Raw genomic sequence first — 13,541 nt, 5'->3', positions numbered from 1 at the left:
CTCTAATTCGAAATCTTTTCTCAAGTTTCTTTTATTTACATTTCGATTCTTTTCAATTTTGCTTCCTCACATGGAAAACTTTGTTATTTTATGGTTCTTTTGGTCATCCTCAATTTTCATCATTTTTCTTTATTCTCTTTATTTTCCTCAATTTTCTTTAATTTTCATTTATTCAAATTCTTTAATTCTTTATTTTTTAAAATTTTCTTTAATTCTTTTTATTTCTTTAATTTCTTTAATTTAATTTAATTAATTTCTTTAATTCGACATTTTTCAATTTTCTTTTATTTACTTTCGTTTCTTTTCATTTGTTTTAAATGATTCTCTTGATTTTCCTCAATTTTCATCATTTTTCTTCGCTTTCTTCATTTTAATAAATTTTCTAAATTTGTTATTTATTGATTTTTATTTCTTTTAATTTCCTTTCAAATTTACTCTTCTTGTTTCTCTTCGTTTTCTTCGATATTTATTCTTCTCGTTTCTATTCATTTTCTTCTATATTTATTCTTCTCGTTTTTCCTCATTTTCTCTTATATTATTTCTTCTCGTTTCCCTTCATTTTCTGTGATATTAATTCATCTTTTTTCTGCATTTTTTCTTACTTTCTATTTTTCTCCATTTTCTCCATATTTTTCGTTTTTAATTTTTCCTCCTTTTCATTTTCTTTGAAATTAAATTTTTCTGTTTTTCTTCATTTTCTTCTCATTTATCTTCATTTTCTTCTTCACCTTTTTTTTCTCAGCGAAAGGAAATACGGAAGAAAAAAATCATCAGTTCAAAAAATTAATCGCGATTGTTAATTTCTAATATGTTCCGATTTCAAAAAAAAAAAAATAATTTTTTCTTTCGTAATTATTTCATTTCTTCTCTTTCCATTCGACAAACTTAAATTTCCATCGGTTGATCACCACTGACATACTCTCACTTTCATCTACTTCCTCTTCCTCTCTCATTCTTCATATCTCTCAATGCTGAAGAATCATCTCTTTTTTCTCTTATCACTTCATTTTCATTCATTAAAATTTTTTCTCACAATTGTTTAATCTTTTTTTTCGTTTTTTCTTATTTTCTTTAATACCAAATAATCCCTTTATTTTATTCCGTTTTCCATAATTTGTTCCGTCAGAATTTGCATCTAAGTCTTCTTCTTCTTCTGCTTAACAAGAAAATATTCAAAACTTTTCATTTATGATAAAAATAATAAATTCTTTTTTCTCTAATTTAAGACTTTTTTTTTAATTTCTCAAGAAAATACCAAAAAGAAAACACAGAAAAAATTTTATCAGTCTAAATGTGAATCATTTTGACCCACTTTTTTCCGGACTAAATTTATTTAAAACACATGTTGAACATGTGTTTTGAATGTATTCAAAAATAATTAAAATACTTTTCAAGAATTATACATTTAAAGAAAGAAAAAGAAAATAATTATATTTTAATTTAATTAGTTTAATTTTAATTATTTATCAGTGAATATTTACGAAAAGAAAAATTTTTTTTCCTCACTTTAATAATCAATTCCGTTTGAAGACAATATGTTATTTGTATTTGCTTCATTTCTGGTTATCTCATTAAACACTTTTTTTCTATTTCTTCTTATATTTTCGATTATTAATTTTTTTCTTTCTCTTCATAATTCGGAATTATCAGTTCAATTCCTAGTATAATTCATTCTCATGTAATCATTTTGTATTTTCTCTTATTTTTTTTCTTGCTATTTAATTATTAATTTAATTAATTATTAAAACTAATAAATTAATTTTTCTTTTTATATTTTTTCTATTTATTTATTACACTTGTAATTCCTTTTTTATATTATTCATTTATAATTATTATATTTATCAAATTTCTATTATTTATTTCTTATTATTTATAATATTTATAGAAATAAATAAAAATTTGTTTATTTTTTTTATTTTTCATTTACAATTATTATATTTTACACCTTTTATTAATTAATTATTAATTAATTATTTATTATTATTTATTATTATTTATTATTATTAGTATTATTTTTGTTATTATTATTATTTTTGTTGTTTCTATTATTCACAATATTTAGTTAATTTAATTACTTAATTATAATTAATTACTTTCATACTTATTAATTATTATTAAATTTAATTATCTAATTGTTTAATTATTTAATTAATTAACAATTTCAGTTTTATTATTTATTTGCTACGATTATTTATTAATTTATATTTATTTATTACATTAACTTTTTTCGCTTTATAATTTTCCGTTTCTTTCTCTGTAATTGGTTGATGTTTTTTTTTAAAAAAGAATCAAAAGAGAAAAAAAAATTTTTTTCTTGCAAATTCAGACATTTTTAAAATTCTCCCGACATTATGTCTTCAGCATTTTCTCACACTTCTCAACTTCTAAAAATTGTAAGTTTATATCTGTAATTTTCTCATCTCTATATTACAAGGATCTTTGCTTTCAATAATTTCAACGATGATCTTCATTTGTTTCCTTCAAATTTTACAACATCCCTTACAGTCTTCATTTCTTTTTTCAAAAATTTTTTTTCCATTTCTTCAATTTTTTCACTTCTATTCCTCTTTTTCCTTAAAAATTTTTCTTTTAATTTACTGTTTAATGTAAAACAGATTTCTTTCCAAAGTAAATTTTTTTCCAAAGTAAAATTTGTTTCCCAAGGAAACGAAAACATTTTTTCGAGTAAAAAAGATTTCCTTCAAAAGTAAATTTTTTCTCTAAAGTAAAAATTTTTTTTCAAAGTAAACAAATAATTTTTTTTCGAGAAAAACAAATAATTTTTTTTCGAGAAAAACAGATTTTTATTCAAAAGTAAATTTTTCTTCGAGTAAAAAATATTTTTTTCAAAAGTTAATTTCTTTTCCAAATAAAAATTTGTTTCCCAAAGAAAAAAAAACATTTTCTTCGAGTAAAAATGACTTTTTTCAATAGTAAATTTTTATTCCAAAGTAAAATTTATTTCGTAAGTAAACAAAGGGATTTTTTTTTTTGAGTAAAAAATATTTTTTTCAGTGAAAAATATTTTTTACAAAAGTAAATTTTTTTTCTGAAATAAAAATTTTGTTTCCAAGTAAACAAAACGATTTTTGACCAGCAAAAAATTTTTTTTTCATAAGTAAATTTTTGTTCAAAGTAAACAAAAGATTTTTTCGTACAAAAAAGATTTTTATTCAAAAGTAAATTTTTCTTCAAGAGAAAAACATTTTTTTCAGAAGTAATTTTTTTCCAAAGTAAAATTTGTTTCCCAAAGAAACAAAAACCTTTTTTTTTCGAGAAAAAAAGACTTTTTTTAAAAGTAAATTTTTATTCGAAAGTAAAATTTGTTTCTTAAGTAAACAAAGGGACTTTTTTCGAGTAAAATAGATTTTTTTTAGTATATAACATTTTTTTAAAAGTAAATTTTCTTTATGAAATAAAAATTTTGTTTCCGAGTAAACAAAACGATTTTTGCCCAGTAAACAATTTTTTTCTCTTAAGTAAATTTTTTTTCCAAGTAAAATTTGTTTCCCATGTAAATAAAGGGATTTTTTTCGAGTAAGAAAGATTTTTTCAAAAGAGAATATTTTTTTTTTAGTATAAACGATTTTTTTCAAAAGTAAAAAGATTTTCTTCTAAAGTCAAAAAAAAGGATTACCACCAAAAAAAGAGCAACGAATTGATCTACATTTTTTTGTCTCACGATCAGTTCATAAATTCAAAAAAGAAAAAAGAAAGAAAAGAAAAAAAATTCCGATAACGGTCCGATTGGCAAAGTATACTCATCATATACTCTTCATCATCATTATCGTTATTATCCGTCTTTTTCTTCGTCTCATTCTTTTTTCCTCTTCCTCGATCGATGTCTGATCTCGTGAATACAGTGTGCTTCCGAGACACCGAAAATTCCTTTTTTGATCATCGCATAAACATTGCGGGGATGGAAGACGAGCCTTCTTGTTATCCTGGAATCTTTCTCTTCTGCTACATGATATGTTTCTTCACCCACATGCTCATCCACCTGATCCTTGTTCCTTTCACGTGCGATCCCCCCACTATTCTCAGCAACCTTTCCACCCTTTGACTCTCGACTATAAACTCGTGAAACAGACTCTCTCAGGCCAGACTTTACATATACACCATTTGCCTCACGATCATCCGCCATTATCCAACGGGATATTTTTGTACCCCTGCGTTTAGTTGGCCCCCATACCGGAAATATTCCAATCGAGTTAACAAGTTGAGGCGTTTTATTTAGAACACCCACTGTTTACATACTAACACATATATAAATATCCACAATTCTATTACGATTCTCATTCCAATTTCAATTTTTTTTCTCTCATTTAGAGACTCAGGAGATGAAATTTATTTCAAGTAATTTCAATTTCAATTTTTTTTCTTATTTATAGACTCAGGAAGAGAAATTTATTTGAAATAACCAAACTTTGGTTGAATCGAGCAACTAAATTTTTATTTGAACCAATAATTTTATCTGAACCAAGGAAAATTTATTTAGTTCAACTAAATATTTTATTCGCATGTGGAGAGAAATTTTTAATTAATTTATTTAATTTTTAATTTTAACGAAATATTATTTATTTGAGGTAAATAAAAGTATTTTTTTCATGGAGACTAATAAATCATTTGGGTATTTGTTTAAAAGCAAAATTTTATTTAGTGCAATTAAAATTTTTATTTGGACCAACAAAAAATTATTTAAATCAAAGAAAATCTATTTGAATCAAAGAAAATCTATTTAAATCAAAGAAAATCCATTTGAATCAAACAAAATTTATTTGAACAAACAAAAAATTTATTTGTATAAATAAAAAAAATATTTAAATCAAAGAAAATCTATTTGAATTAAACAAAATTTATTTCAACCAACGTAAATTTTATTTATCACAAATAAAATTTTCATTTGAACAAAATGAAATTTAATTAGAACCAAATAAACTAGAATTTATTTAAATCAAGCAAAATATTAATCAACACGAATAAAATTGTTATTTTTGAACCAACAAAAATTTATTTAAACTTTTAAAATTAAAAAAAAATCCACTTGATTTAAACAAAATTTATTTGAATCAAGGAAAATTCTATTTAACACAAATAAATTTTTATTTGAAACAAAGAAAAGTTATCTAAACAAAGGAATATTTTCTACAACAGAAATAAAATTTTTATTTGAACCTACAGAAATTTTTATTTGAACCAAACAGAATTTATTAAAACCCACAAAAATTTATTTAAATCAAATAGAATTTACTTAAACCAACAAAAATTTATCTGAATCAAAATTTTTTTCAGCAACAAAAATTTTAAACGAAAAAAAATTTATTTGAAACAACCAAAATTTAATTGAACCAAAGAAAATTCTATTCAACACAAATAAAATTTTTATTTTAACCAAGATAAAATTATTTAAACAACAGAAAATTTATTTAAACAAAGAAAAAATTTATTTAAACCAAAAAACAATCTATTTGAATCAAATAAAATTTAGTTGAACCAAGAAAAATTCCATTCAACACAAATAAAACTTTTACTTCAATGAAATGAAATTTAAATTGAATCAAATACATTAGAATTTATTTAAATCAAGCAAACTTTTATTTATCAGGAATAAAATGTTTATTTGAACCAGTAACAAAAATCTATTTAAACTTATAAACTAAAAAAATTTATTTGATTCAAACAAAATTTATTTAAACCAAGGAAAATTTATTTAAACCAATAAAAATTTTATTCAACACAAATAAAATTTGTATTTGAACCACAAAAATGGCTTCGAATCAAATAAAATTTTTTTGAACCAAACAGAATTTATTGAAAACTATAAAAATTTATTTAAATCAAATAGAATTTATTTAAACCACCAAAAATTTATCTGAACCAACATTTTTTTTCAAGATTTTTAACCAAAAATTTTAAACGAAAAAAAATGTATTTGAAACAACAAAAATTGAACCAAAGAAAATTCTATTAAACACTAATCAAATTTTTATTTCAACCAAGATAAAATTATTTTAATTAAAAGAAGATTTATTTGAACCAAAGAAAATTTATTTAAACCAAGGAAAATTTTATTCAATGAAAATAAAATTTGTCTTTGAAGCATAAAAATGTTTTTGAATCAAATAAAATTTCTTCGAACCTAATAGAATTTATTTAAAACAAGTTTTATTCGACACAAATAAAATTTGCATTTGAACCAACAAAATTTATTTGAATCAAATAAAATTTTCGTGAACCAAGAAAATTTCTTTGAACCGATAATTTATTTAAATCAAATAAAAATTATTTAAAGCAATGATTCGATTCCGGTTCTGATTTGATTTAAATACATTTTATTTTCTTCAAATTAAATTTTCTTTTTTGATCAAACTAAATTTTATTTGATTCAAATAAAAAAATTCTTTCTTTGTCGAATAAATGTTATATACAGAAGAAATAATAAATTTTCTGAGTTCTGACAAAAATACTCTTTTATTTAACAGAACTAAATTATATTTGATTCACATAAAATATTTCTCTGTGTGTATCAATATTTAATATAAAGAAAATTTTATCATTAATCAGTAAAAATTGAGAGAATCTTTTTTTTCATCCAATTAATTATGAATATAGAGGAATAAAATAAAAGTGTTGATAATAAAAATACTATTTTTATGTAATCTATTTTAAAATAAAAATCTATACTGAATGCTTCTAAATCATTCTGATTTACTGCTTTGGATTTGTGGCTTTTTATAGAAAACGATTCTTTTTTTTTTAGATAAACTCTGTGCTTGCTAAGAGTGTAAATAATTTAAATCTAATAATAATAATTGTCACTACTGTAACAGTAAACAAAAAAAATACTTAAAATTAGTAAAAGTACTAAAAAAATTTTCCTATCTATATTTCAATATATAAAAAATTTTTGTAGCAAACAAAAGTAATAAAAATACAAAAAAGTACTATAGTATTTTCGTAGTACTTTTTCGTATTGTTTTAGTATTTTTTCTGTATATAATAGTATTTTAGTAGCACTTTTTTGTATAGTGCTTTTTGTATTGTAAACAATACAAAAAGTACTACAAAAATACTGTTATGTACAGAAAAAATACTAAAACAATACAAAAAAGTACTACGAAAATACTATAGTATACAAATAAATACTAAAACTATACAAAAAAATACCATAGTATTTTTGTAGTACTTTTTTGTATTGTTTTAGTATTTTGTCTGTATATAATAGTATTTTTGTAGTACTTTATTGTATTGTTTTTTTGTATTGTAAACAATACAAAAAAATACTATCATATACAGAAAAAATACCAAAACAATATAAAAAATACTATCGTATACAAAAAAATACTATAGTATTTTTATAGTACTTTTTTGTATTGTTTATAATACTAAAAAGTACTACAAAATACTATCGTATACAAAAATACTAAAATAATACAAAAAAGTACTACAAAAGTATTATCATATACAAAAAAAAATACCAAAAAAATACAAAAAACTACTACAAAAATTATTATTAATAATATACTAAAAAATACCAAAATAAATACTTTAATAAAAGTTCTCTATTTTTACAGATGGCTCGCGACCCTGGCTTGCCTCGCCACTTTAGTAAAAGGGGTAAGTTTATTTTCAATATTTTTCACGAAAAATAAATTTCGAGAATGTTTTTCACGTTTTAAATACAATATTTATAGTTGGAAAATATAATACCAAATAACTATAAGGACAATAATATTTTTTATCATATTTATACTCATTCATTCATCACGAATATTGTGAGTCACACGCATGTCTGTTGAGATTATATGTATGCGCGTAATTATATGCGGCATAATATATAAATTTGCACTTTATCCCTATGCATGAATTCGAAACTGTTTTAGTATTAAACAAATACTACACTTCTCAATAGTTCCCTTGATAAATATTCAAGCTGTTTATCCATCGAGAGCATTTCATTTCCGCTTCTCTGCGATTAATAAATTAATTTACATATTTTACATATATTTCAATTGTAACAGTTATAAATTTTTTTCTCAATTTTCATTAACAATCAATCATCGTATTATTTTCCCGAATTAGAATGGAATTAATTTTCAAAATTTTGTTTAGGAAATTTTTTTGTTTTTTTCACATTATATACGTTTTCTGTTCACTAAAAATTTTCTCTAGTACTTTCCTCATTTTTTAAAAAATTGTTTTGTTAATTTAATTTATTATAATTTAATTTATTATAATTTAATTATTATTTCAATTAAAATTATTAATTAACTATAAAATGTTCGGAGCGTTTGTGCGCTGAACACTTTATTTAATTTATTAATATAAGGCAAATTTCAAAAAATTTTTCAAATTAATTAATTAATAATTTTTAAATATCAAGTTCAATTTTTAACTAATTTAAGATTCAGAATTTTAAAAAATTAAATTTTTAACTAATTATTATTGTTATTATTATTATTATTATTATTTTTGAAATATTAATAAAATTCTTTGCAAATATTCAATTATTTTCTTAAATAATAAAATTCTTTGGGGGAATTAAATTATTTTTAATATAAGTAGAATTTTTAATAAAAGTAGAATTCAATTTATCAAAAACTTTGATACAATTCTTTATAAAAATTCAATTATTTCCAATACAATTTTAATTAAATTCCTTAAAAAGAATTTTAATTTTCTTCGACACAATTCAATTATTTTACAAACTTTTAATGAAATTCATCCAAACAATTAAATTATTTTCGAAAATTTTAATAAAATTCGTCACAAGAATAATTGAATGTTTTTTTCATTAATTTTTCAAATTATTCAGACGAATTCAATTATTTTTAATACAATTTTAACTAAATTCCTTAAAAAAAAATTTTAATTTTCTTCGACACAAATCAATTATTTTCCAAACGTTTAATGAAATTCTTTAAAACAATTCAATTATTTTCAAACATTTTAATAAAATTCATCTCAAGAATTGAATTTTTTTCATAAATTAAAAAATTATTCAGACAAATTCAATTACTTTCCAAACAATAATTTTAACTAAATTTCCGAAAAAAGAATATTAACTTTCATCCAAAACAATTCAATTATTTTCGAAAATTTTAATTAAATTCATCGCAAGAATTGAAATGTTCTCATAAATTATAAAATTAATCAGAAGAATTCAATTATTTTCAATAAAATTCTAACTAAATTGCTTAAAAAAAATTTTATTTTCTTCGACACAAATAAATTATTTTCCGAACTTTTAATGAAATTCTTTAAAACAATTCAATTATTTTCAAAAAATTTAATAAAATTCGTCACAAGAATTGAATTTTTTCCATTAATTTTTAAAATTATGCAGACTAATTTAATTATTTTAAATGCAATTTTTAAATAATTCATTTGAGAGAATTCAATTATTTTCAAAAGTTTTAATGAAATTCTTTCAAAACAATTCAATTATTTTCGAAAATTTTTAAAAAATTCGTCTCAAGAATTGAATTGTTTTCATAAATTATAAAATGATTCAGACGAATTCAACTATTTTTAATCCAATTTTAATAAAATTCCATTTGAGAGAATTCAATCATTTTCAAAATTTTTAATGAAATTCTTCCAAACAATTCAATTATTTCCGAAAATTTTAATAAAATTTGTCTTAAGAATTAAATTGTTTTCATAAATTAGAAAATTATTCAGACGAATTCAATTACTTTCAATATAATTTTAACTGAATTTCCCAAAAAAGAATTTCAATTTTCTTCCAAACAATTCAATTATTTTCGAAAATTTTAATAAAATTCATCGCAACAATTTTAATTGTTTTTATAAAGTATAAAATTATTCTGACAAATTTAATTATTTTCAATACAATTTCAATAAAATTTCTTTTCCCAAAATTCAATTATTTCCTAAACGTTTAATAAAATTCCTTGAAAATGAATTAAATTAAATTCAAAAAATTTAATCAAATTCTTTGGAAGAATTCAATTAATTTCAGAACAATTTTAATTCCATATTCCTGAAAAGAATTTAATTATTTTCAAAAGTTTTAAATAAATTTCCTCGAAATAATTGAATTGTTTTCAAAAACTTTAATAAAATTCTATACAAGAAATAAATTATTTCAAATTCAAAATTATGAAAGTAAAAAAAAATTTAGGATAACATTTTTTTAACAAAAATATCGTCTTTTATTATTGTTATTAATATGATAATAATTATGGTAATATTATTATGCTAATAATAATGGCAATAATAGTAAAGAATTACTAATTACAAAATACGAAATAAAAATCGTTTCACTAATATTAAAATTGATTATAAAAATTCCTCGAACTTATAATGGGATATTCTTATACCTTTTTCGTATGGGGGGAAAAAATGCTAAGGTGTCTTTAACCGACGGGAAGATTTATGCCAAGTACTTTTTACCTTATCTGCATATACGGTTCTGAAGCCATAAACAATGCTAGTGCCTTTTTTGTGCGTTGCTAAAAAATATATATTATGTATATAAACAGAGGGTATGAAAATACACATTCCCATAAACTATTTTCTTCCTCCCAGTTGTTCTATTCCTACTTTTCGAATTTTAATGTTTAAAAAACTTGGCAAAAATTGAAAAATCAAATTAATTTTACGCCTTTATCCAACTCAGTCAAATTTTTTACCTTTTCTATACCCTTTCTATTTTTTCAAAAAAAAAAATTTTAAAGTTAAAGAAGAAATTCAAATTTACTAATAATTAACAAAAATAAATAATAATAATAAATAATAATAATATAAATAATATTATATTATTTATAATATTTTATATTACTAATATTGTATATTATTAATATTAATAATAAATTTTACAAATAATAATAATATAAATAATTCTATTATTATATAAGATAAAATAATAATACGATTATAATACAATGATACAATTAAAATAATTATATTTTGACAGCGACAAAAAGTTTTATACTTAGAGAATTTTTTTTTTACTTATTTTAATCTAGTTTTCTCCTGAATGATGACAACCGTTCTTACCCCACTGTCAGAGAGAGAATCCGTATCAAATAAAAAATAAAAATTACCAATTTATAAAAAATTAATTTTTCCAATAGCCGAAAAAATTGTAAATTTTACAATATTTACAAATTATTTCAATTAGAATAATAAAAATAAAAAATAGTAATAAATAATAATTTATTTATTCGTATGAGCAATTATAATATTATTGTATTACTTGTTTCTAATGCTAATATTATTAATAAATAATCTACTACAAATTTTTTTGTATAACAATAATTAATGGCTAATAATTTATTGTTATTGTTATTACTACATTGTTATTATTAGGTTATTATTATTTATTTTTTCGAAAAATATTTTGTTTTTTATAGAAAAATAGGGCGTCTTTGTAAATGAGAAAATAAATTCGTTCAGAAACTATAGAAATTGAAATAGGTAATTCGTGTATATAAAGACATTTAGTAACAAGAAGTGGACCTAGATTTGTGATATTTAAAGAGTTAGGGTGCAGTTGGTGAAAATCCTGTTCGCCTACGATTGGTCTCCCTCAATAAATTCTCATTTCTGGATGTATAATAATCATCGTACTCGTGTATATTTCACTTACTCATTTACTTAAAATAGTTTCACTTATTTCAATATTATTCGTTAATAAACATAATATAGGATTATACAACTACAAACACTATTGTTTTACATCTGAGGCAAAGGCCACCAATGGAGGTCATGAAATTATTTTTCTCTCTACGCAAATAACAATTCAATCACTATTTTTTTACTTACAATTTCATTTCGTATTTTTTTGATAATTTTACTTCAAAAAAAAAAAAAAGAAAAATAAATTTTTTATATTAGAATTTTATTTCAATAAAAATAAATGATTGTTTATTAATTTTACTATTATTTATTGCTATCAGTATTAATTTTATTATTATTTAATGCTATCAGTATTATTTATTATTATTTATTACTATTATTATTATTATTATTATTATTATTTATTACTATTATTATTATTCATTGATTATTTCGTTATTGAATATTCAAGAAAACCTATAGCAAGTAAGTAGGTAATTGTTATTAATTTTATTATGATTTATTACTATTGTTTATCATTATTATTATATTTGGTTATGGAATTTTTTAAAAATAGATAACAAAAAAGTATAATTTGTTAATTAATTATATTATTATTTATTGGTAAAAGATTTCAACTAGCAATAAGTATAAATTGTTTACTAATTAGTAACTAATTATTACTTTCTTATTATTTATTTTTTGAAAGTTCATTACCTTTATAAATAAAAATAAAATTATTAAATTAATTATTTAATACTATAGTTATAATTATAATTATAACTAATTAATTATTAAGTAAATTAAATTTAATTAATAATACCATTAAATAATTACTATTTTATTACTTTTTTGGTTATTTATTTAAGCAGTTGATTTAAAAAATGAATAACAAGTATTAACTGTTCACTAATTAGTTAACAATTAATTAATAAACAAATAAGAAGCAAATATTAATTGTTTACTAATTAGAAAATAATTAATACTTGCTTGTTATTCATTTTTGGAAAATTGAATAACTGTTTAAATTATAAAATTAATAAACAATTTAGACTTGTTTGTTACTTATTTTTGGACAATTAATTAACTGTTCAAATAATAAAATTAATAAACAATTTAGACTTATTTGTTATTTATTTTTGGAAAATTGAGTAACTCTTCAAATAATAAAATTAATAAATAATTTCGACTTGTTTGTTATTTATTTGTTAAAAATTCAAAAACAAAATAAATTATGAATAATAATAATAATAATAATAAAAAAATAATAATAATAATAATAATAATAATAATAAAAGAAATTATTTATTTATTTATATTAATTATTTATAATAAATAATTACAAACGTATATAAATAAATTACAAATTGTTAATTTACTTTCAATTCTCTTTTCTTTTTTTTTTGTGTAAAAAAATAAAATTAATCTGTCGTTGATTCTGCAATGACGTTGGAATATTACGGTTTATAAATGTATTAATATTCATTACGTGTGCTTAATGGGCATCACATAAGTGATAGGAAAAAGTAGAAAAAGTCAAAGATTGGTGAGACTTGAGAAAGGGATAAAGAGAGAGTGAGAGAGTGAGAGAGAGGATGGGAGAAGAGAGAAAAGTGACTTTGAGATGAAGATGCAAAGGAAGCTGGAGAATAATACAAGAGTGTGTGAGTATCATGCGAGAAGAAGGTATGTAGTGGAGAACGTCTTGTCACAATACACTTGTCTCGACGCATATATTGCATTGCGTAATCTTGGTTTCATGAAGGCGGTCAGAAAAACGATAAAAAGGAACAATTGTTGAACCGGCACGACGAGATATCTTCTATCTGAGAAAATTGGGTTATAGCTTCGTTGCACGAATTGTCGCTTGCTAATCTAGTTTATGAATTTTTACACACCAAAAAATGGAAAAAAAATTTTTAATAATGATATTTCAAATTTTTTTTTTTGCAAAA

The 13,541-nt window shown here is 20.7% G+C and overlaps 1 protein-coding gene across 2 annotated transcripts in view; it reads left to right on the top strand.

Moving 5' to 3' along the window:
* Positions 1-13,541, top strand: part of LOC122506849 (collagen alpha-1(IV) chain) — a 29,486-nt gene that overhangs the window by 1,743 nt on the left and 14,202 nt on the right. For both annotated transcript variants that reach the window (XM_043619215.1, XM_043619214.1), the window contains exon 2: positions 7,575-7,617. In XM_043619215.1, the coding sequence (XP_043475150.1) occupies positions 7,575-7,617 (43 nt within the window). The remainder of the gene's footprint in view (positions 1-7,574; positions 7,618-13,541) is intronic.

Source organism: Leptopilina heterotoma, unplaced genomic scaffold (assembly GCF_015476425.1).
Source record: "Leptopilina heterotoma isolate Lh14 unplaced genomic scaffold, ASM1547642v1 Lhet_44, whole genome shotgun sequence".
Classification (NCBI taxonomy): Eukaryota; Metazoa; Arthropoda; class Insecta; order Hymenoptera; family Figitidae; genus Leptopilina; species Leptopilina heterotoma.
The sequence above is the reverse complement of the archived record's forward strand: the minus strand, read 5'-3'. Positions and strand labels throughout refer to the sequence as shown.